Genomic DNA, 26,244 nt, shown 5'->3' with positions numbered 1-26,244 from the left:
TATTGTTTAATGCCACTCATCCCTGTGTTATTGATGTGGCCATGATGGCAGGTGTGAGGCAGGTGAACATGGCTGATGGAAAATGGCCTTGTGGGTAAAATTAGGACTGCCTGGTGGGCCTAATTTGGCCCATGGCTGGAGATTTTCCCCGCCCATGCCTAATACAGCAGCTCACAGCGTGAAAGCGCTCAACTGTAGGCACATCAGTTCCCCTTTTTACCTGTCCTGCCAAATGCACAGGCATTTGTGGAACGGGGCCAGCGAGGAACTCAAGGGTGGGGGCTGAGCCAGCCCTGCCCCCACCCCAAGTGTTTTGTCTGTATCTGAAAAAGGGCTAAGCACGCCAGAACATCTGCCATTGAGATACGCAGACAGCATTGTCTAGAAATGCAGCCTTGTAGAGGAAATTGACAACTCGTGGAAATACCTTTGCTGGATGCAATCCGCTTCCAACAGATGGTACCATTTAGAAAAATAAGTCCCTTGGATGATTCCCAGATCTAAACAGGCATCTTTGCCAAAATCTCTATCTTTGATTAATTTCCTCACTCTCTCATATTCAACAATAAGCAACATTTCTCCAACAAGGGTGCTTCACAGCATTTTGACCAGGTACAAGATAATGTGTGCTTTGCCAAAATAATTAATAATAATAATAACAACAACAACAATAATAATTTATTTCTACCGTGCCCATCTGGCTGGGTTTCTCTAGTCACTCTGGGTGGCTTCCAATAAAAGATTGAAAATACAGTGGTACCTCGGGTTACATACGCTTCGGGTTACATACGCTTCAGGTTACAGACTCTGCTAACCCAGAAACAGTGCTTCAGGTTAAGAACTTTGCTGCAGGATAAGAACAGAAATCGTGCTCCAGAGGCGCGGCGGCAGCAGGAGGCCCTATTAGCCAAAGTGGTCTTCAGGTTAAGAACAGTTTCAGGTTAAGAACTGACCTCCGGAATGAATTAAGTACTTAACCCGAGGTACCACTGCACATTAAAACATCAGTCATTAAAAACTTCCCTAAAACATTTTTTAAAAAATAATGACTTATCTCCCAATACTATTCACACTGAAAACAACAACAGAATCCACTGGGCACCATGACCTTCATTGTCATCTCTTTAGGGCAATAGGCGGGTGACCATCTCCTATAAGCCTCAACCTTAAGAGTTCTGGCCAGGCAACATCTAAAGGGCCACAGGTTCCTCACCCCTGGCTTAGAGACAAGGGCCATAGCTCAGGCACAAAGCACATCAGTTACAGGCAGAAGGTTCCAGGTTCAATCTATGGCGTCTTCAGCCAAGAGGATCTGGTGACGTCCTGATACTTTGGCAAACCTCCTTTGTCTCAGAGAAGGATTATTGGCAGAGCTTTGCACGTCAGAGAGTCCAGGTTCAATCCCCTGCATCCCTGGCCATGAAACCCTGGAGAGCTGATGCTGCCAATCTGTGTAGACACAACTGAGTTAGGTAGACCAGTAATCTGGCTCGGTATAAGGCAGGTTTCCCCCCAGATAACACAGGAGAATCTTTAAAAACTGATTTCCCCACTTCTAAAAATTACAAATATTGGCTCCACAATTCTGTTCTGTATATGGGCTGTGGCCCTAGCCACCAGATTCCTTCCTCCCCACAGCCAGAAGCATTTCCAATTGCTTGGATGAATTTAGCAGAAGTAAATCTTGATAGTCAACAAATGTCCCTGGACAGTCAAAGATTTAAATTATGGAACCACGCTAAAGCCAAGACTATCTGTAAGCCACTTTGGTTCTTGTGTTTTTATTAGCGAACACCATCACTTCTGTTTCATTATAATTTATGGTTTAGCGTTCTTGTTTGCAAAGTGCGCTGTGGATATTTTCTCTCTCTAACATGGCTCACATCAGTGACAGGACACATGCTTTGCCCACGAAAGGTCTCAAGCACAATCCCTGCCATCTCCAGCTCAAGGGATTGAGAAACAGGTGATGGGGAAGAAATTCAGTTTTGTTCTCATTTAAAAGCCAACCTTTTTTATTATTTATTGATTTTATTGCATTAGCCGTGTGGCCATAGCATGATATACATTGAAATAACAACATAAAATGGGGGTGGGGAGGTAAAGGTAGATATCGTCCTGGGCGATTACTTAAAGATTACTTAAAAGTCAACCTTCATAATTCTCACTTTCCAAAACAAAGCACAGCCAGCCTTCAAAATTCACATTTCCCCCAATTTTGCAGTTTGGTTCTCCGGCCAAGTCCTGTGCACAAAAATGCACACCCTGGGATAAATCAAACATAAAAATGCATATGTTATTGAAAATAGCATGCAAAAGTGCATTGCGTTAGGGGAAATTGCTCTTCAATAATGTGTACATTAGAAACATCTGGAGACAAAACTCTGTATATTAGGAGAAATTTAAGAAGCTGACAAATTTTCATGAAGACTTTTTTTTAAAAAAAAATTGCAGACTGATGTGGAAATGGTGAGAACTGAACCTAAAACTGGGGGGGGGGGGGAGGGAAACTAAGAGAAATCATAATTGATAGATTCACCCATCCCTTGGGAGGGGGTACCTACCTGAGACACTAGAGCACTTTTCCCATGGTAGACAATACTCTTCTAGATGGACAGTTGCACTGGCTGCCGGGCAACTTGCTGCAATATTCAAACTATAAGTTACCTGGAGTTCTGTGAGTCTTTCCTCAGCAGGTTCTCCCCCAGCAATTCTTCCCCTAGGCTGGCTACATATGAGCTGAAGGAAGGTGAGCAGGGAGAAGCTAGTCAACTCTTTACCCTCTCGTCATAATTCAGCTTAGAATCACATTCTGCTGCAGGGAGAAAGCCGTGGGGAGTGTGGTTTTGAGCTGCAAAGGGACTAAGTAGTAAAACTGGCCTCTAGCCATGCATTCTGCTCCCACTCTTAGCTCACCCTTTGAGTCAGTCTAGAGTTTTGGAAAAAAGAAAACAGCGAAGGAAAGATGACCGCAACTCTTGGAAATGGTTGTTTTGAGCTAGAGTTGGATAAAGGACCATAGCAGAACAGGTGGCTTGCCATTTGCAACTGAGGGAGGGGGAAATTAGGCTCTATAAGTCCCTCCTCTTGTCATTAAAGTAACAGTCAGATGGAAAAGGGGCCAACAGGCATCTCTGATTGACATCTCAAGGAGCTACAATACTATGTGTTGTATATTATGTATGCTCACCCAACCCATGCCCTGATCTCCATATATTGCAGCAGAGCTTTGCTTTTTAGCTGAAAATTAAACAGGATTGTTATTACTATTCTTCCATAGAACCTCTATCACCGTTGTGTGTCTTCCTTCCAGCTGCCAGAATTGCAGAGTGTTTTCCGTATACTCCTCACCGCTAACTTCAAAGTAACTCAAAGTGACTGATGCTTAACGTCCCCATTTGTGTGCACATTTCAACAAATTATTCCGATAAAGCTGACCAAATAATTTGCGAAGGTTTCCTCCCCACACCCCCGCAAAAAAATATTTTTTGTCTCTTTCAATAACATTTCTAGAAGAATGGGGGAGAGGAGTTAACTTTGTCATTTCCAACAACTTCGAGTAATTAACAGCCTCATTTACAACCCAGTTAAACTGACATATTTGAATTTAAGCTAATTGCATCCTATTGAACTCTGCAGCTTATTTCTGGTCTGCGCATGCATCAATCTCATTGGTTTGAGTAGGACATATGTCCACATAACTGTTTGCAGCGATAGAGGCGATTAGATTGATTTGGCTTAGATCCAAGGATGTTGACTTAATGGAGCTACATAGCACACTCCATGGGAAATAACATTTCTTTGTCACAAAGCAGCGCACAGAAAGCGAGGGATAATGGGCTTTTAATTTCGGTTTCCAAGGCGGCAGTCCTACGCAGGCTTACCAGGGTGTGAGTCCCACTGAGCTCAGTGAGGCTGAAGGCTAAGTTGCAGCCACGAGTAGCTATGGCTCAACTTTTTTCCTCTTACAACAGGCATATTTCCTGGGGTAAAATCCTTAAAAAAAAACCTCAACAACTTCAATCCTTAAAAAAAGCTAAATAGCTTCAGTCCTAAAAAAAAGCTCGGCCCATTGGTCGCCCCTCGTGGCCCTTCACTTCATCAAATCTGGCCCTCTTTGAAAAAAGTTTGGACACCACTGTCTTACAAAATGCCATCTAAACTAGGGCAAAGTACTTCTTAACACTTTCTCTTCCTGCAGTTTTCCCACTACAAATGATGATGATGATGATGATGATGATGATGATGATGATCTTAATATTATTTATACCCCACCCATCTGGCTGGGTTGCCCCCACAAGTGCTGTTTACCACATAAGGAAAATATCCAGATAGCTGTATCTTTGTTTTCTGTGGGAGAATGGTAGGGGTGTTTTGTGTGGTGTTGTGGTTAAGAGCAGTGGACTCGTAATCTGGTGAACCGGGTTCGCTTCCCTGCTCCTCCACATGCAGCTGCTGGGTGACCTTGGGCCAGTCACACTTCTCTGAAGTCTCTCAGCCCCACTCACCTCACAGAGTGTTGTGGGGGAGGAAGGGAAAGGAAATTGTGAGCTGCTTTGAGACTCCTTCGGGTAGTGATAAAGCGGGATATCAAACCCAAACTCTTCTTCTCTTCTTCTTCTTGTTTTTGCGAGGGGTAGTTTTAGTGGAACGACATCCAGTGGGGAAGAATTAATGGGTTTTTACTATACACTCAGGTACACCGAAGGGACGCGGGTGGCGCTGTGGGTTAAACCACAGAGCCTAGGACTTGCTGATCAGAAGGTCGGCGGTTCGAATCCCCGCGACGGGGTGAGCTCACATTGCTTGGTCCCTGCTCCTGCCAACCTAGCAGTTCGAAAGCACGTCAAAGTGCAAGTAGATAAATCGATACCACTCCGGTGGGAAGGTAAATGGCGTTTCCGTGCGCTGCTCTGGTTCGCCAGAAGCAGCTTAGTCATGCTGGCTACATGACCCGGAAGTTGTACACCGGCTCCCTCGGCCAATATAGCGAGATGAGCGCTGCAACCCCAGAGTCGGCCACGACTGGACCTAATGGTCAAGGGTCCCTTTACCTTTACAGGTACACCAAATTCAATGTAATGCCTAAACATGGAGTGTCCGAGGGTGTTTGAGGTGGGACAGGAAGGTAAAGGACCCCTGGATGGTTAAGTCCAGTCAAAGGCAACTTTGGGGTGCAGCACTCATCTCGCTTTCAGGCCGAGGGAACTGGCATTTGTCCACAGACAGCTTCCTGGGTCATGTGGCCAGCATGACTCAACCACTTCTGGCATAACGGAACACTGTGATGGAAATCAGAGTGCACAGAAACGCTATTTACCTTCCCACTGCATCAGTACCTATTTATCTACTCGCACTGGTGTGCTTTCGAACTGCTATGTTGGCAGAAGCTGGGACAGAGCAACGGGAGCTCACCCCGTCGCCAGGGTTCAAACTGCCGACCTTCTGATTGGCAAGCACAAGAGGCTTAGTGGTTTAGACCACAGCGCCACCCATGTCCCACCAATGAGACAGTTACACCTGATGAGCAAGGTGTGTTAGGGAGAAATGAGAAGAAACTATGACAGTCATAAGGTCATAAGAAGGTCCTGCGGATTAGGCAAATGGCCCATCTGATCCATCGTCACTGTTATCGCAGTGGCCAATCAGATGGCTGTGAGAAACCTTTCAGTGATTTCTAGCAACTGGTATTCAGAATCATAGCTGCCTCCAGCTGTAGCCATTGATAGCAGGCATCAAAAGCCCTCCCTTCCAATGTGAAGTAGGTCAGTAAAAATCAGCTTGGTGTACATTTTAGCTCCTGTATATATGGCCTGTCCATTCATTTCAAAGGAAGCACATCCACAGATGCAAATGTATTTCCTCCATTCATAAATAGAGCAGCCTTTGAAGATGGTGAAGCTGTGTGCATATCAGGCACAAGACTCTTCAACACTAAACCTTCCTTTAAAAATTCTTTCATCCATAAAGATCAAGCTGAACTTTAGTTATCAGAGATAGTTCAAGTCTCTATTTAGGTCTGAATGCACCCTATATCTAATTAGAATTGGTAGATTGTCTTTTTAAAATGGGTCAGCCACGTGGGGGGGGGGAGGGCAACAACCCAACGCTCCCTAAGATCTAATCTTGAGATTGTGGAGGGGGGAGAAGATCGTTTTATATTTGTTCATTTACACCTTCTCTATGGTTAAAAGAAGAATTAAAACGAGGTCATTAAAGTTTCCCTGGAGACAAACCTCAGACCTCAGTGGTAATATGATTAATCAAATGTAAAAGTGAAGCCAGCTATCTTGAATGAATATAACTCATTTTTATAAAATATCTAATTACTGTAACATAGTCTGCTGTAGGAAAAAAAAGGAAGAGAAAATTAATTGCAATAACAATTCAAGAAGATAATTTTTTTCAAATTGAGGTCTACACACGAAGCTAAACGGAGATGATTAAGTAATTTTGGCTTCATGAACCCCCTTGATGGGAGTTAGTAATAATGAATTTTTCAGACCCTGGAGTTTAAAATTGCCAAAGATTAGGGCATTTCTTTTTTTAAAAAAACTAGTAGACTTCAATTTCCTGTTGCCAAAAAAAGGAAGACAGATACATTTGCTTTTCTCAAATTGGAATATAAACCTACTTGTTTAAATTTCAGAGTGACAAAATGTGATCTTTCAAGTCCCAATCTCAAGCCACTTAAAGCTGAAACAAGTATATCATCCACAAATGCCTTTGCATTGTCAGAGCCAAGGACCCTCAAAATTCAAGTAAGCAAAATCCAAAATCACAACACTGGCCTGATTAGCACATAACCATGCTAAGCAATGGGTAACATTAACCATAGTCTATGCTAACTGCAGTTAATAAACCATGGTTAGAGCTGAAGCATTTCACAGAAGATCGTTTAAACCTTGGCCTATTTTGTTCCAGAATAGTTAAAAGCATCAGTGAGAGCAGCTGAGCCTTGAGAGCAGTTTAATTTTATTTTATTTTTACACTCTGTAGTCACAGTTCAGTAGTTTTTGGGTGGTGAAGACTCCTTAAGGAGGAAGTCCAGTTTCACATGGAAGCCTAAAGCTGACTAAGGCTTATAAACCAAATACAAACCTTAGTTGGTAAGTGACCTTTAACCATTGTTGTTGCAAACTCATTAAGAGAGAGGGGGGGAGAGAAATGGGGGACAAGTGGGGGAACCATCAGTTCATATTATTAATGCATTTACACCCAACATACAAAAGCTGTTACTTGAAAGTAAGAGATCTTTATTCAGGCCCAGCAGCAGATGGTGCTCAAGAATGAGCAGGGCAAGAAATTCAAAACTGGTCAGAAGCAACAAAGATGTCCCAACAAGTTTCCACACTCCTCCCTGTTTTTTCCTCTTTAAAAATGCCTGCATCTGTAAACACCATGACATATAATTGAATTCTCCCAGTTTCTCTACTGGAAAACATGAAGCTCCCCCTTGAGCTCCAAGTCCAGCCATGGCTCCACCCAGTTTTCAGCTTTCCACTCAGTCCTTACTCACACATGGCTTGAAGAAATGTTCGGATCCTGGTCTCAAACAGACACTCTCTGCCGACGCCTTCACACAGCCAGCTGCTTGAGAAACACTGAGTTGCTTCCAGTCTCTGGGTTCTTTTCACACTCTGTCTCTGCCCACTCAGGACTGGGCCCATAACCTGTTATAGGGGGGTCTTTCCTCTGGTGGCAGATAACAGAGACTATGACACCACGAGACCGGTGTAAAACCAAATCAAATAAAGTTTTTATTATAAAACAACAAACAGCAAAGCTTGTGGGTGTTTTTCCTGCAGGTAAAGTTCAAACTGCAGCTTTTCCTCCTTTTGTAGTCATGGCCAGCTGTACCCAATTTGCCCAGAGCTTACAGAAACTGTTCTTAAAGGTACAAATATCTTTACTGTTTCTTTGCAGAATGATTCCCAACACTCCCGCCATGCTATTAAAGACAAGGTATGGTTCACTCACTCATGAGACTCTCTCGCCTTATGTGACCATTGGGTTTACAAACATGTACCCCACCTCTAGTTTCTTTTTCCCTTCAATGAACACCTCAACATTTTGTACATCCTAAAGTTCGCAGGTCCTTTTCAGGCCGTTATAAAACACATTTAATTTGCAAGCAACAGTAGGACATGATGGCAGCATCCAGGAAGTCCCCAGAATATGTCAAAATTACTACTAGTTTTTTTGGGTGGTCTCTTTTTTGCTTTGAAACAGATAGACACCTGACTATTTGAGGGCATGATATTCCTGATAGCATGAATAGTTGTGGTTAATATTTGATCTTCAAGCAAGGTGGTTTTGATGGACCATGCATTAAATTTCATGGCAGCCATGTGTTCTCCAGGGCTGTTACACAGCTTATGTCCTGTGCAGCCTAGTCCATGCCAGGTACCCTGTCAGCTTGTCCTGAGCCTATTTGTCATGAACCATTTCATTTGTAACATCTGCCCGTGTTACACATCCCCCTGCTGTGGTATTCTCCCTTCAATGCAACCTCTCTGCAATTCTCACTTTTCCATTAATATGTGTGGAGCCAGGAGGAAGGAATCCATTAGCCAATGCCCCTGTAATATGTATTATGTAATAATGAGGATAAAATGTCCAAAGTGAAAATGAGATGCCTGTGCCAAGGCGCTGCTCTTCTAGATGTGTGCAATGAGATGTAACGTTGCCAGATGTTGCCGACAAAAATGTCCACAATTCAATTAAATGGTCTCCAACCTTCCCCGCGTTGCGCTTTAGTCAGGAAGCAAACCACAGGTAGTAGCTTTATTGAGCTAATATGTATTCACATTGGATTCCTATAAACAGCAGTCTGGGGTACATCTTTGCTATCATAAAGCAGTGTTTGTTGGCAGACTAAAGCAAACTGTTTCTCCTGGCTGGCAGACTCCAATGGCACAGAGTCTTCCGATCCAAGCAACCACCTGTTCTACAAATTCCAACAGCATCACTTCAAAGAAACAAACAAAGACTCCATAATGGCACAACTTATTCTGGGGTTCACAGCATATATTATGCTAATCTCTGGATGTTGTGTGGCATCATAAAAGGCAATGTGCATCTGGTGAGTCGGACCATTGGATCACTGGAGCCAGAGTTGTTTCTTCCCCCTTCTGTAGCTCACTGGAATCTCAAGAATAATGTTCTCCAAGCTGTGCAAGTTGAGATCCTTTGGCCCTGGGATCTCCTGAGGTTGGTGCTCCTTCCCTAGCTGGTGCAACAACATGGGCCAGGGAAGTTGCTATCAAGAAGTCGCTATTGGACTGGGCTGTAGCTCAAAGGTAGAGCTGTAGCTCAGAAGGCAGCTTCTTCTATTCCTACTTAGGTCTAGGTAGAAGGACAAGATGTACACCTATGTGTGTTGCTATGGAGGAGGTGGACTTCCGAACCTAAAAATGGAAAGCGTAATGCTGGTGGTCAAAAAAAGAGGTTTAAAGACTGTCTCAAGGCAAATCTTTAAAAATGTAGTATAAACACTGACAACTGGGGAACACTGGACTGCGAGCGCTCCAGTTGGAGAACAGTGTTTACCAAAGGTGTCATGGACTTTGAAGACACTCAAACTCAGAACGCAAGGGAGAAATGTGCTAAGAGGAAGGCATGCTTGGCAAATCCACAACGTGATCAACTCCCACCCGGGAACCAATGTCCCCACTGTAGAAGGACATGAGGATCCAGAACTGGCCTCCACAGTCACCTAAGGACTCATTGATAAAACCATGTTTATGGAAGACAATCTTACTCGGCTACAAGTGATCGCCAAAGAAAGAAGAAGAAGAAGGACTTCAAGGACTACATAAACCCATTCTGAGCTCCACCCAGCCCTTTTGTATTCCTGGCAACTTTGCTCCTAAGATACACTTCAGTTGTGACTGGTTGCTTCAGGGACAAATAGAAATCTTTTGCTTGCTCATGGTTGGCCCTTTGAAGCAGGTTCCCACCCACCCACCCACCCACCCCCATCTGCTCTGTACTGGCTAATCTGGGGGAGGGTGGAATCCATCATGAAAGGAACACACAGGTTGCCCCATGGCTACCATTCTCTGAAATCCAGATTTTGTTTTAAGCTTGCCTTCTACCATCTCCTGTTTGTGGGATTCCTTTAGGCCTCTGGTTTGCCATTGTGAGAGCATTCTGGTGGAGTGGATAAGCCTTTGATCTTCTCCAACGGGGCTTTTGTTATGCTCTTAATCCCAACCTCCTCCATTTTATAGCCAATAGAAATGAAAACTCTCTGTTGCAATGAATGGAAAGAAGAAAAATGCCCAAGAACGATGAATAAGCAAAGTAAAAAACATCCTTATGGAAGACAGTTTTCAGCTAGGAAGTTTACAGCTTTGAAGCAGCTATTTATGTCAGTCTTTTTAATTTAAGTGGCTCCCTTTAAAGCCACATGACTTGGTTGCCCTCCAGCTGTGCTAGCTGGGGCTGTTGAGAACTGTAGCCCGAAAATCTGGAGGGCATCGGTTTGGGGAAGGGTGGCTGAAGCTGTTTTGTTTCCAACTGGGATATCTTATAAATTATCTTTGCATTTATGCACACACCCTTTTCTAATGAGACAATTAGCCTTAACTAATGAGCCCATTTACAGATGCCAGCGCTGCCTGTTGCTCATCCCTACCTCTCTCTCTCTCCATCCCCTTTGCAACCGTGTAAGGGTGTGACAGTTTTACCAGAAGAACATACTCAAAAGGCTTTGGAGCAGAACAAGAAAACGGTGCTCCCCGTGGAGATGGGGGATTGAATCGATGCCTGAGAAAGAAGAGTGCAAATCAGAACTTTCTTGAAGATTTCATTCCTTATTATCTAAATCCACAGCCCCCCCCTTTTTTTTTTTTACAAATAGCCCCAAAGTCAGTGAAATGACACTGTGGAAAGAATTTGGATTTTTCCATCGGAAAATGATGTTTAAATAAAACTAATCCAACCATATCAGCCCCTCCTGCATGAACTCCACACACAAAGAAAGTGTGTAAATAATTACGCATTTCATAACAAAAAAAGTATATAAAGTCTGTATTTCACTCCATATTTTATCCCAATGTATGCATTTCCAAACATACTATTTGCTAATATTTAATGCATTTTGGGCAAACAATTCTCAATGGCATTCCTCGCTTACTAATGTATGAGTCCCACTTTACAGAGGGCAGTCCTTCATTTGAAGAACTGCCCAGTCTTCGGTCCATTTAATGATTTTTAAAATTTGGAAACGAAATCATGGGCTGGTCAACAATTAGCACCTGGACAGAAAACCAGGTAACCACACAATTCACCTGGTCAGCTTGGTGAGATGCACTGTATGTCTCATTCAGTTATATGCTAGATTTACATCTATGCATATAAATTAGCATATGCAGACGTATTTAGCAAATCAGTGTCCCCTTTTGTCTTCTTTTTGGCTGATTTGTTTCCTCTTCTTTTGGTGATGAGTAAGTGGCCAACCTATCCTGATTTGCTTGTGCAGCGCTTCCAGGGTGCTAACGCTATGACTGTTCTTTAAGGAGCATTTGTTCTGATTTGTTTGCGGGGTGGTTACATGACAATGAACATCCATCCTTTTTTGCTTGTGTGGTGCTTAGGCTTCTTCTCAATCATTCAGCACACACTTTTCAATGCATTTCTCGATCATTTCTGTAACTGGAAAGAGTAATAAAACAACAACAACAAGTGAATCGGCTGTGCCATAGAACCCTTTAATCCACTTTACTGGGGCTAACCTGAATTTTCAAAATGTTTTTGAATCCTTCCCACACAACAGTGACAGTCTGGAGTCCGCCTAAGAATACACAGCTGCACACTTAGGATCGGATATCCTTTCATCCAAAACAATCCATCTGGGGTCACTACTACTTCCTGGGTCGGCATTTAGGGTCCCCCCAAAAGGGTTAGAATCCTCATCTTCTTTGAAGGGGGTGGGGGATGAAGATTATCCACTTACTATGACTGCACCAGCCTAATGCATGCTTCATCCAACTCAAGTGTTATGGGATAGCTATTGTGCTTAAAGTGATCTTGAGGGTGTGCTCTCAGCGAAGGACGAAACTGCAAATGCATTCCGCTCCGAGCACAGATAAAAGCAATCTTATCTTAGAGTGTATACTTCAGCAAGTTTTCATGTACAGATTTAATACTGATTCCTGCTACTTCTGGACATTTTTCCAATAACTTTTGACACTTTGGAACGCATTCTCTGTGATTCTGTTACTTCACAGCAATAGACTTACATTTTCTAGATAACTTCTTCTGGAGCAGGGACAGGGAGCCTTCAGCCCTCCAGATCTTGCAGGACTACAACTCCCACCTGACTGTTCACCATGCTGGCAGGGGCTGATGGGACTTGGTTGTCCAATGACCTGTGGAGGGCCACAGGTTTCCTACCCCATTCTAGAGGTTAAAAGGAATGCTTAGAAATTCTCCAAATTCTCAGTCCAAAATGCACTCGAGACTACTGTTCTTTTTGGTCTGTTGTGTTTGCCGGGAGCAAATAAAAACCCACAAAAACATAATTCTAGAATAATGTGCTTAATTTGCACAACATATTCCTGTCTCAGTTTATTTTGGTTACCTTGGTGCAGAAACTGGATTTTGCTTGAAATCAAGGGAAGATTTCGTTAACTACCCATTCGCATGAGGTGCCACAAGACACTTAATCTCAGGGTTGTGGGTTCGAGACCTATATTGAGCAAAAGATTCCTGCATCGGAGGGGGTTGGACTAGATGACCTTTGTGGTCACTTCCAACTCTGTGATTCTACATTGAGCTGGTTACAATATATATATATATGGGAAGACACCCGAAGACACCAAAACCTGCATTCCTGTACCCGTGAAAATCTACGAAAGCATATATATATATATATATATATATATATATATATATATATGCAGGTTTTGGTGTCTTCGGGTGTCTTCCCGTGTAAGAGTTGGGGTGTCTAGGCGACGTTTCGACGAGGTCTCACTCGTCATCTTCAGGCTGGTGCTTTCGGCTTCTTGTTACTGGAACAGAGCAGGATCTCAGTGTTTGAGTTCCTATAAATACTGTTGAGGGGGTGTGGTGTATAGCCTCCAACGTTCTGGGCAGAGAGGAAGTTCCCAGGTTAGTGTGCCTTTTCTTCTTTTGTTCATTAATTACTAGAGGGATATCTTGAGTGATTTCCTGAGTGATATTCTGAGTACCACTTAGGAGGTACTCAGAATATCACTCAGGAAATCACTCAAGATATCCCTCTAGTAATTAATGAACAAAAGAAGAAAAGGCACACTAACCTGGGAACTTCCTCTCTGCCCAGAACGTTGGAGGCTATACACCACACCCCCTCAACAGTATTTATAGGAACTCAAACACTGAGATCCTGCTCTGTTCCAGTAACAAGAAGCCGAAAGCACCAGCCTGAAGATGACGAGTGAGACCTCGTCGAAACGTCGCCTAGACACCCCAACTCTTACACGGGAAGACACCCGAAGACACCAAAACCTGCATTCCTGTACCCGTGAAAATCTACGAAAGCAAATATATATATATATATATATATATATATATATATATATATATATATATATATATATATATATTCAAACAGTTCTCACTGAAGCAGCACTATTAGGTTACCCTCCACAATCAAATAATTTTGGGGTGGCTCCTGTTTCACGTTATCCATTCCTCGGGACCGAAACAAAGGTATGTTCGATGAGAAAGCAAACTCAACAAAACCTGAAAACGGAAGCCCCTGCTTGCTTTTTTTATTATTCTTATTTTTATCAGATCAGAATTTTAACGTGTCCTCTCCACCCTCACCCCCCGCCAAGAGTTTGCGAGATAAAGATCTTCTATTGTTGAGCCAAAGAGCTCTTAAAGGTCATTGGCACAGGAGCTCCATCACTAAGACTGGGATGAGATCCCATTTTGGATAAATTCACAATTTTTCTTCCTAACAAGATGATAGTATCAGGGCTGGAGCGTACAGGAGTGTTGGGTTACAGATGAAAGGCTATTGTGTTCTCAAAGGCAGACTCTGCGAGTTTCTGTGCAATACACAAGGCCCCAGAAGTCAAGTAGTTTGATGAAAGGGCTTCTCTCTTTATTAGCTTTTGAATACAGATAAAAGTACAGTTTTCCTGTGAAAGTCTAATGCAAGCTTCGAAGGCTTCTCCACCCCCACCCCCTTTTTGTGTGTGCTCACAGCTCTTTGGTACAGCATCTCCTTTGCATGCAAAAGGCCACGGGTTCAATCCCTGGCATCGCCAGATAAGGCTGGGAATGCCTCCCCCCTGAAACTCTGGTGATGTGCTACCCCAGTGTAGACTATACTGAACTTGCTATAAGGCAGCTTCCCAAGTTCCTAAATAGTGAGGGGCATAGGGGCAGTTGCCCCAGGTGCAAAATTGTTTTGTTGTTGTTGTTGTTGTTTAGTCGTTTAGTCGTATCCGACTCTTCATGACCCCATGGACCAGAGCACGCCAGTCGTCCCCTTCTCCTTGTGCTCTCCATCTTTCCCAGCATCAGGGTCTTTTCCAGGGAGTCTTCTCTTCTCATGAGGTGGCCAAAGTATTGGAGCCTCAGCTTCACGATCTGTCCTTCCAGTGAGCACTCAGGGCTGATTTCCTTCAGAATGGAGAGGTTTGATCTTCTTGCAGTCCATGGGACTCTCAAGAGTCTCCTCCAGCACCATAATTCAAAAGCATCAATTCTTCGGCGATCAGCCTTCTTTATGGTCCAGCTCTCACTTCCATACATCCCTACTGGGAAAACCATAGCTTTAGCTATACAGACCTTTGTCGGCAAGGTGATGTCTCTGCTTTTTAAGATGCTGTCTAGGTTTGTCATTGCTTTTCTCCCAAGAAGCAGACGTCTTTTAATTTCATGGCTGCTGTCACCATCTGCAGTGATTATGGAGCCCAAGAAAGTAAAATCTCTCACCACCTCCATTTCTTCCCCTTCTATTTACCAGGAGGTGATGGGACCAGTGGCCATGATCTTCATTTTTTTGATGTTGAGCTTCAAACCATATTTTGCACTCTCCTCTTTCACCCTCATTAAAAGGTTCTTTAATTCCTCCTCACTTTCTGCCAGGGGTGCCAAATTTCAACACCCAATGCTGCCTCAATACAGCTGCATGCTTCCATCGCTGGGCTCCATGTCGTGAATTCTTTACGGTGCTTTAGCAGAAATGCTCAGAGTTCCAGGCTCTTCGGTGCAGTATATTTATTGTGAGCTATATATACAAATATCTACAGGCTATTATACACAAGCAGTTCATACAGTCAAACAGAGTACCTGGCTGCACCTTAAGGCAAATAGGAGGACCTCTAACTCTCTCTCTCTCTGACCACACTCCTCTACACCACCCATTTACTGCTGGGCGGGTTTCCCTTTTAAACCAATGACAGCCAATCAACTGTCAGCACATTACTGCTGAGTCACTCTGACACAGCACTTCCATAGAAAGTATTGCAGGCTGATTGCACCAGCCAGTTGCATCAGCTAGCAAACTCAAGCCTGCAGACTTACTATCTCACACAGCATTCTGCGAATCCCGACACTCCATTGAAAATGGCTTCTCCATGCGAACCAGGAAGCAACCCCTCCAGACAATGGGACAATTCTTCATGTCTTATCTCTGTGGCTGCAATCTCCTGAAAGTCATGGACACTATTAGGCAGTTGAATCTGCATCCGTACTCCCGTCTGTTTCGCTCCCTCCCCGGTGGCATGCTAAGCCACTGGAAGGCAGAAAGGGCAACAGTAGGTGGGTCTAGGGCCAATGGCAGGCAGAGGCAACTAATTCTAGCTCCTCCTCCCTACCAACTTCCGCAAGAACAACAGTGAGAGTAAGGAGGAGGAAGCCTGACAGGTAGAATGACCCTTTGGACTGTGAAATATACTCGGAGTCCTGTAGTGATTTCATGCTCTTTATTGTAGCTTGTAAAACAGTGATTGAATCCCCCCCCCCAAACCTCAGGCTCTTATATACATTATTTGCACAATGAGTCCTGTCTGATTGGCTGGTTCTGCTTCCCTCCTGGAGCCTGATTGGTCTTTTCCTGCAGGCCAATCAGTTGTTGCATTCTACGATCCTACCAGCCTAATAGGCTGATTAACTTCCTCCTGAAACCTGACTGGTCTTTTCCTGCAAGCCAATCAGTTGTTGCATTCTAAGATCCTACTTGCCTATTGTTATAGGAGCTGAGCTTAGTACATAACAGACTGGTTGTAAGTAAGAAGGCTGGCAAGGTGGGACTGGCTGAGGTTGGCATGGCAACGCTCCATTTGGCTTACTGGACCAGCCTCCACTGTATTGTTGCGGGAGATACTGTTACCAGATGACCTGTGGACCTTCTCAGTCTGCTGTTCAGTTGCTGACTATTGATGGCCAACTTCATGGCCCCTCACAGTCTCCCTCCTTGTGGTTCTTTATCTTTAAACTGGGCTTGGACTTGACAGACCTCCCATTAGAGAACTGTCCTTCAGACGACCATTGAGAGGTTTTTAAGTCACGGTGCCAATTTATGTATTTTATGATAATTACTGTCAATGTTCTTATTTCTTAAGTGTTTTTTAAATATCTCCTTGGTTGTTGTAAACCGCGGTATCATCATTTTTGTTGGAGGGCGGTATAGAAAACTCTTAATTAATTAATTAGCAAAATAAACAGGGGAGGCAGATTGGGAATGCACTTGCTGTTGCTGAACCTTCGAACTCTGATGGTTTGGAGCTTCCAAGCGTACAGACAACCAGGTGAACACGCAATGAAGAGACATTGGGCACTTTCCCCGATACACACACACACTCCATTAGTTCACTCGGTTGTCTGAAAAGGGCACTTGAAAAAGTAAACACTGGGCTCACACATTTTCTGTACCATTCCAGTTGGTCTTCCATTATGTGAAGATGTGATGAACACACAAACATGCATGCTTCTAACAGCACTTTCTTTTTCTTTTTCAGTATTCCGGTGAGGTTCCAGAAAACAGAGTGGAAGTTGTGGTCGCTAATTTGACAGTCATGGATAGAGATCAGCCTCACTCGCCCAACTGGAATGCCGTTTACCGGATTATCAGTGGAGACCCTTCTGGTCACTTCACCATCAGGACAGATCCCGTTACCAATGAAGGGTTGGTAACAGTTGTGAGGGTATGTACATTGTGCTGCTCACCTCATTTGGGGCTCCATCCTTCTACTCACCCCATTTGGAATTCTGTCATGGGCAATTTATTGGAGATTTCTGCCTGTAGAAGAGTTAGTCAAGATCTTCTAATGAAGGGGTCTGGACCATAAAGGACTTTTGCATGGGTGCAACACTCTACCTCCAATTTTTAGCTTGCCCTCAGGGCTTTCCTCAGAACCTGTCCCACCACAGCTCCTCTTCCCAGGCCATGTCTCTCACTGAATAGACCCTTAAATTAGCACGATCAATTCACCCTATTGATTTCAATGGGTCTACATTAACCAAGTCCAACTTTGGATCTAACCAATTCTCCTCAAAATGAGACATTACCAACATCAGTGGCAACTATGCATACCTGATAATATCTCGTTTAAGTTTTAGACCCTGAGCGCAATGCCCATACCATTAACCTGCATACGGAGGTGATTGTTGCCTTTTGTCTTTACAAAAAGAAACCCACATTCGCTATTTGTTTGAAAACGCTGCTTAGAAAATCAGCAGCACGGGTCAACACCTTCTCTCCCTGTGTGTTATTATGCACAGAGAACATCAAGTGAATCAGTTAGCAGATAAGATTCCTGCAGCTGTTTTCCATAGAGTCTGTGGCATAGACCATCAAGACAAGAAAGGATGTGCGAATGAATAGGCTGTTCTGATCGGCAAGGACCTGCGCAGTGTGTCCGATACACTGTTCTCGAAAAGAATATTTTTTGCAAGCATGTTGCTGAGAACAGAGCTTTTTCAATCTTTTGAAAAGTGTGACCTTCCCATAGCAGCAATTTTTTTTAATGTACTATGCTGCGCTGCTAAAGTTGAAAGAGCAGCATTGTGAGAGAGTGATTCATGGGCAAAGAACATTTGCTGCTACCTAACAAACTGCCCTGCCTCCGAATGCAATGCCATCCGTGAAATGCCACAAGGATGGAGGGAGAAGCTTGTGAGCTTGTTCTTGCATTGACCTTGGGGACATTCACGGTTGCTACCTGGTTAAGCAATTATTATTTTTAAAGTCATTTTAACTTGCTCCATCTGTGGTTCCTGCAACCTTCATACACACACACACATACCTAAAACCTCATTCCTTTTCATCGCCCTTATCTTGGATTCAATCCATGACCTATAAGACAATCTTCTGTTGCTTGCATCTTTCTTCATCATCAATGGTAGCATTTTACCGATCCATTCAGAATTCTTCCATGGAATCCAACAGCCTTGCTGCCTGAGAATGACTCTCCGACAGAGAAGGAAACCGAGAGCCTGGAGTCTGAATCTGTCTGGCTCTTCGGATGCCCTAAGCCAGGCATCCCCAGACTCGGCCCTCCAGATGTTTTGGGACTACAATTCCTATCATCCCTGACCACTGGTCGTGTTAGCTAGGGATGATGGGAGTTGTAGTCCCAAAACTTCTGGAGGGCCAAATTTTGGGATGCCTGCCCTAGGTCATGCTCCCTGTCCAAGCAGCACCCCTCTCGGGCTCTGCTCCATGTCACCCTCTAGAGCTTTTGCCCAACTGAATTGTGTCCTTGACCTGTGTTGATGTCTCTTGCTTGCCCAGATGGAGACATGTGTGGAAACCTCTGGTAGAGCATCTGCTTTTTATGCTGAAGGTCCTCGTTGGATAGCTCAGTAGGTTAGAGCACGGTGCTGATAACGGCAAGGTTGCAGGTTTGATCCCCATATGGGACAGGGGGTTGGACTAGATGATCCTCCAGGTCCTTTCCAGCTCTACAATTCTATGATCCCTGGACTCTCCAGATTGGGCTAGGAAATACTTGCTGCCTGAAACCCTGGAGAGATGCTGTTGCCAGTCAGTGTAAGCAATACTGAACTGAATGGACCAATGGTCTGACTTGCTGTTAAGGCAGCTTCCCATCTTCCCTGTGACTTTTGCATGGTTGGATTGCAAGCTACTTCCCAAAGTAAGAGTTACCATACATTGCTCCCCAACTTTTGCCTTTGGTCCCACCCACTATGCGACCCCTGGAAAGTTCTTTATGAGGGAATGTGGCCCTTCAGCTGAAAAGTGGGCCCCTTCTACTCTACTACATAAGGTTTTGGGTGAGATAGTAAGAACTCTTGTTGAAGATTGGATTACAGCATGTTGCATTTTTCAATTTTCAAATTCCAAAAAGGAGGGGTGCTTAAAAAAAAGAAAAAGTTGTAACATGACTTGGGAATTCAAAAGATATTTCAGCTAAATTAATATAATTTAGTTTTGTTTGGTAAATAGGAATGTGTGTAAAATTGCATGGAAATTATTAAAAATGATTGCAGAAGCCATCTCAGTTTCTGAGTTGATCTGGAATGTCCTGGTTTTCCTTTTACCTGCCCTCCATGTCTCGGAGAACAATCAAAATAAGTGTAGGTGTCATCCACACTGGTGGCTATCACTACATTTTGTAGGAGAGTGGATTTCACAGTTTAGATCTTTGCCACGTGAAGAAATACTTCCTTTAATCTGCCCTGAATTTCCCACCATTCGTCTTCCTTGAATAGCCTCAAGTTCTAATGTTGTAAGAGATGGAGGAAATCTCCCGTCTGCCCTCTTAGTCCACAATACATAATATTATACAGCTCTATCATGTTGTCCCTCTTTTGCCTTTTTCTGAAGGAAAAAGCACCAAAGGTCATAACTTTTCCTCAACAGGGGAATTTCTACAGCCCCTTGATCATTTTGCTGCCCCTTTCTGGCATCTTAAGTTCATCAAGCCTTGCCTTCATCCCCATTTAGAGGCCTCATGCCAGAAACGGGAACAGGAAATCATCCTTGAAATTAGGATGAAAGCCACTTTTTCTGTTATATATGATATATAACATATATATTTGCATATGTAACAGTCAAAAAAATTCCATGCTTTGTTCGCCCACCCTTAATAAAAGGCTCTGATGGTGTTTCCTGCTTGGCAGGGGGTTGGACTCAATGGCCCTTGTGGTCTCTTCCAACTCTATGATTCTATGATTCTATGATTCTATGATTCTATGACTTACCGTACTTTTCCGTGTATAAGATGAGGTTTTTTTCTTTAAAAATCGTGCTAAAAAGTGGGGATCGTCTTATACATGGGTAGTGCATAGGGTGGACGTTTTATTGGTTGCTGCCAAGGCTGTCAGCGGCTATTGTGCGTGTTATTGGTTGCTGCGTTAATGGGTGGTGTTGATTGGCTGACGTTCTGGCAGTTGGGTGGGCGATTGACAGCTTCTGCCGGTGATGGGACAGACGGGAGGTGTATTTAGTGATGTGCACAGGTGAGTGACTTTCATCAATCCCCCCTTAAAAAAAGGCTCAACAACTGTGTGCCATCTCCCTCCATTTTCTTAAATTTGAGTCCCCCAAAATAGGGGTCATCTTATACATGGGGTCGTCTTATAGACAGAAAAGTACGGTATTTACTAGCGTTCGTCAGAAGTTTTTATATTAGGGATTGTTTCTTCCAGTTCACACTTCACCCAATTTTGCAGAGAAGTCCTTAATCCAAACGAGGAGGGCAAAGAAGTATAATGGGAGCAAAGTTAACGTACATATCAATTTGTAGATTAGCTAAAATAATGAACAAATGTACCTTATCACAGTGAAATCCCTTGCAAAAATGTGTATATTAGGCAAAGAGTAGAGTGGTACCTCGGGTTAAGTACTTAATTCGTTCCGGAGGTCCGTTCTTAAGCTGAAACTGTTCTTAACCTGAAGCACCACTTTAGCTAATGGGGCCTCCTGCTGCCGCCGCACCGCCGGAACCCGATTTCTGTTCTTAACCTGAAGCACTATTTCTGGGTTAGCAGAGTCTGTAACCTGAAGTGTATGTAACCCGAGGTACCACTGTACTGGTTAGAGCGTTGGGCCAGGCCCTGGGAGACTCGGATTCAAATCCTCACTCAGCCTTGCAGCTCACTGAATGAACTGGTCCCAGTCTCTCAGCCAGACCTACCACACAGGGCTGTTGTGAGAATAAAAATAGGAGGGAGAGGACAATGTACACTACCCTGAGGTCACTGGAAGAAAGGCAGGATATAAATATAATGAATAGTAAATAAATTTAAAAGCCTTAAATAAATAGAAACGTGTCCATGAGGAGAACAAAAGTAAATGGATGCAGGAGAAGGACACTGACAAACTGGAACGTGTCCAGAGGAGGGCAACCAAAATGGTCAAAGGCCTGGAAATGATGCCTTATGAGGAACGGCTAAGGGAGCTGGGCATGTTTAGCCTGGAGAAGAGGAGGTTAAGGGGTGATATGATAGCCATGTTCAAATATATAAAAGGATGTCACATAGAGGAGGGAGAAAGGTTGTTTTCTGCTGCTCCAGAGAAGCGGACACGGAGCAATGGATCCAAACTACAAGAAAGAAGATTCCACCTAAACATTAGGAAGAACTTCCTGACAGTAAGAGCTGTTTGACAGTGGAATTTGCTGCCAAGGAGTGTGGTGGAGTCTCCTTCTTTGGAGGTCTTTAAGCAGAGGCTTGACAACCATATGTCAGGAGTGCTCTGATGGTGTTTCCTGCTTGGCAGGGGGTTGGACTCGATGGCCCTTGTGGTCTCTTCCAACTCTATGATTCTATGATTTCTATGAGGAAAGGCAAAATAAAAAAAAGCAGAGAGAAATCTAAATTGACAAGTTTGCTGTGGTTTGATCAAGTGGGGTTGAGGACCCAGCATATCCCAAACAGCTGGATGGCGCACTTTGAAAAATCACATCAGTCAAAGAACTCTTCAGAGACTTGCTGGACCCCTCACTTAAACCTGTGTAGCTGCAGCCCTTTTAACTGGCTTTCACTGTAAGTTTGTCTTCCACGCGAACTTTGTGCGCCGAGAGGCAACGAATGATGTACAATTTCAATTTTGTTTTTTCATCTCAATGAAAGCTATTTCCTTGGTGGCGCAAGATACTTATCTCCCTCGCAAGCCTTGTAAACAGGGGTGGGGGACAAGGAGGAGAGGGGAGTCTGGCTTTTCCGTTCCATGTAGGGCCTACATAGAATCTCCAAGTGCTGCAATAGGTACCCTGTGGCATCTGACTCAATAAAATCTTAATATGAACCCTAGTGGATTACAGAAATGGTTTTGAAATGGAGGCATTCTCCATTATTGTTTGTCTGACTCCTGACATAACAGCAAGAAGTTGTAGCTTGTTCCTGATAGTTAAAGATGCCTTTAGAACAAAAAGGTACTTTATTATCATCATCATCATCATTATTATTATTAATCTATTTATATATATTGTAATAATAAAATAATAACTCTCAGACATAGCTCGATTTATCTGCATTATGTGCTCTCAGTTCCACTAGAAAGAGGTCACAGCAATCCTCTCAACCTCCAAAACCGCTAGGTAGGACCTGTCTAAGCTTTTAGAGACACAATGAAATAATATGCAATAAACAGGGCATCTGGGCGACAGTGGGACAAAATGTATAGTTGACTCATCATAAACATTCAGCCCAAAGCTTTAATTTCTCAAAGGGTTTCCTCACATTTGGCAGGAGGGGTTGTTGGCCCGAAGCAGGGAAATTATGGACGTATAATAATAATAATAATAATAATAATAATAATAATAATAATAATAATTATTATTATTATTATTATTATTATTTAATAATTATTATGAAAATTATGCTTGCCCTCCATGAGAACAAACATGGGACGTTGTCGTAGGCTGAGTCAGACCACTGGTCCATCCAACTCAATGATGTCTACACAGACTGGCAGTAGCTCTCCAGGTCTTCAGACAAGGGACATTCTCAGCCCCTACCTAGAGAAGCCACGGACCTTTAGTGTGTGATGCAGATGCTCCACCACTTTGTTGTGGTCCTTCTGGGTGCCACAAGGATGTTGACAAGGTGGAATGTGTGCAGAGGAGAGCAACCAAGATGATCGAGGCTCTGGTAACTAAGCCTTATAAGGGACTGTTGAAGAAGCTAGGTTTGTTTAGCCTGGAAAAGAGGAAGCTGAGAGAAGACATGATAGCCATCTTCAAATATCTCAAGGGCTGTCACAGAGGGAAGAGGGAACAAGCTTGTGTTCTCCTGCTCTGGAGGGTAGGACTCAAACCAATGGCTTCAAGCTGCAAGAAAGGAGATTTCGACTACACATCAGGAAGAAATTTCTGACAGTAAGAACTGTTTGACAGTGGAACGGATTCCCTCGAAAGGTGGTGGACTCTCCTTCCTTGGAGGTTCTTAAGCAGAGGTTGAATGGCCATCTGTCTTGGATGCTTCAGTTGAGATTCCTGCATAGCAGGGGTTAGACCACTAGATGACGCTTTGGGTCCCTTCCAACTGTACTGTTCTATGATTCAGGATGCAGACTGTGTTCATATTATTGGACATTCTCCATGTAGAAAACTCTCTGCTACTAATTACCAATTACTGGCATAGGTAAAAGCTAAAGGGACCCCTGAACGTTAGGTCCAGTTGTGGTTGACTCTGGGGTTGTGGTGCACATCTCGCTTTATTGGCCGAGGGAGCCGGCATACAGCTTCTGGGTTATGTGGCCAGCATGACTAAGCTGCTTCTGGCAAACCAGAGCAGCGCACGGAAACACCGTTTACCTTCCCGCCAGAGTGGTACCTTCTTATCTACTTGCACTTTGATGTGCTTTCAAACTGCTAGGTTGGCAGCAGCAGGGACCGAGCAACGGGAGATCATCCCATCATGGGGATTCGAACCGCCGACCTTCTGATCAGCAAGCCCGTGTCCCATAGACATACTGGCATAGACTGGAGCAAAGCACCATGAAGTTTTCAACAGGGGTCGCCAACGCAGTGCCCATTGGTGCTAGTGTGCTTGCCAGTGCTTCTGGTGGTCTTACTATACATTTCCTCAAAAGTCCATAGTGCTTGAGAGATGCTTTGCTCATAATAATAATAATAATAATAATAATAATAATAATAATATCTTTATTCCTGCTCGGTTCCTGTTTGCACCGGCTCTGCCTCTCCTACACTGAACATGTCCCCTTAGGCATACCCACATTTCATTGAGTGCCAAGACTGGACCCCTACCCTCCCAGATCTTTGAAACACAGGAGAGGCGCAAAGGGCTTCTCCCTGTGGGTGAGCAAAGTGATAGATTATAAACATGCTGCAATTCCCAAAGTAGCTTAACATTCAATCCCTCTTCCCAGGGAGCTCTGGGAATTGTAGCTCTGGGAGGGGAATAAGGGGGTCCTTTGGGGGAAGCCATGGCAGTTTGAAGTGGCATAAGAGTGCTTTCAATGTATGTTATAGGAGAATTTACTCAGGCCGTTGTAGGCTATCAAACCCTATATTCCATTCAGTGTCTCCAACCCAACTGTTTCAGCAAATTCTATTTTGATAACTCCACTCAAGGTTAACTGAAGCAGGGGGGAGAGAAATTAAACCTTTCCTCCTGAGATGTTTTACTTGCAGTAAGCTATTCTTCCTAAAATGCCTCCTAGCCATGTAACTTTTGTTTTCAGTGCCTGACATAACAGCACCGTTCTGGCCCCTTGAGATGTGAACTAATAAATATTAGAGAAAGCTTACTTAATCTTCGCCGGTCTGTTCAAACGTGCCACCACCAAGTTTTTATTAAGCCATGTGTTCACAGTGAATATCCTGTGTTCTGCTCTGAGCTCCTGAGCTGTTGAAGAAGACAGTAGATAGATAGATTTGTATGCTTTCTGACTTCTGACAGTGTAAATGTACAGGTTGGGTTCTGACTATTAAGCCCTATGACATAAATGTATCAGGAATTAGGTGGCCAGCAAATTGGTGGATAACGCACAAAATATATTGGGGGATACACAGCAGGAACAAAGTGTATTTCAAGGGTGGTGTGGAAACTTTGTCTCACAGGTTAAACGTCTAAGTAGAGAAGTGATATCTATCATATTAACACTTCCATCTTAAATATGTTGGGGTGAGAGACTTGTCTGGCACTGCCTCTGTGGATCTGGCACATTTAAATAGGCTAAAGTCCTTATGTGTGGTTATGCATGCAGTATTCCCACTGAAAGGATGATTCAGATCTTAGCCCTGGTCTTCTGTAACTCAGATTAACCTCCAGGTTGGGAGCCCAGATTTAAAAAGAAGGCTCCCTTAGAAATCTGAAATTACACTGGTAAAAGAGTTGTGCATTACTATGACCACCATTTCAGTCCTATTTAGATTTGCACAGAATTATGACAAAAGGGTTTCTTGATTTTCACCATTATCATAATCATCATCAGAGGGACAATTTAGACATCGGCAGTGATAGCTGTACTATTTAGACAGGCCTTCATAATATGATTTCCACCCCTTTTAACCAATCAGTATCCACTAGTATTTAATTGATTTTTTATGGATATATGTTTTATTGATTTTTGGGGGTGGGGAAACATAAGGCATCTTAGTATGAAAGCATGGATAATAAAATAAATAAATATTAATAGTATTTGTGGCAAATCAAGCTTTCTGCAAAGTGCAGGCAACCATGTGTTATTAGTTATCTGAGTGACCAAATGGTTTTTATATAAGTTTGAATTCAATTCTTTGTTTAATGCATGTTTTCTATCATTCCTATGTTGCTTAGGTAAATTTTTCTTTGTGCAGTATATAAATTTGTTACACAAATCCTAACAGTAATGATTATTGATACTACTATTGTGACGCTGCAGTTCAATCAGCTATGCCAGATAAAGCTGGCTGTGTGTTCTATCTTGCTTCTAAGGGTTTATGCAGACAATCAATAATATGTGCAAAAATGCATACTATAGGCATTTTACTGAATGCACACTATTTTGACAAAATAAAAAAAATCCTTCCAGTAGCACCTTTAAGACCAACTAAGTTAAAGGTGCTACTGGAAGGATTTTTTTTATTTTGACTATGGCAGACCAACACGGCTACCTATCTGTAACTATTTTGACAGTTTTATTTTGTTAGTATTTTGCTTTGTATTGCTTTGTTTGGCAGAGCACTTGAAGAGCCATCACTTGTTTTTGAAATAAATACGAATCGCCCTTTAAGGGTGCCACTAGACATATTTTTATCCATCCTGCAACAGGCTAATATGGCAGGCCACAAGAAACAGCATCACTGGGCAGATGACAGAGCT

General features: G+C 43.3%; 1 protein-coding gene across 7 annotated transcripts in view; it reads left to right on the top strand.

Moving 5' to 3' along the window:
* The window catches only part of CDH4 (cadherin 4), an 806,167-nt gene that overhangs the window by 742,632 nt on the left and 37,291 nt on the right, over positions 1–26,244 (top strand). For all 7 annotated transcript variants that reach the window (XM_083507371.1, XM_083507375.1, XM_083507374.1 and 4 more), the window contains one exon: positions 16,968–17,153. In XM_083507371.1, coding sequence (XP_083363497.1) covers positions 16,968–17,153 — 186 coding nt within the window. The remainder of the gene's footprint in view (positions 1–16,967; positions 17,154–26,244) is intronic.

Source organism: Podarcis liolepis, assembly GCF_965112155.1.
Source record: "Podarcis liolepis genome assembly, chromosome: 6".
Taxonomy (NCBI): Eukaryota; Metazoa; Chordata; class Lepidosauria; order Squamata; family Lacertidae; genus Podarcis; species Podarcis liolepis.
The sequence above is the reverse complement of the archived record's forward strand: the minus strand, read 5'-3'. Positions and strand labels throughout refer to the sequence as shown.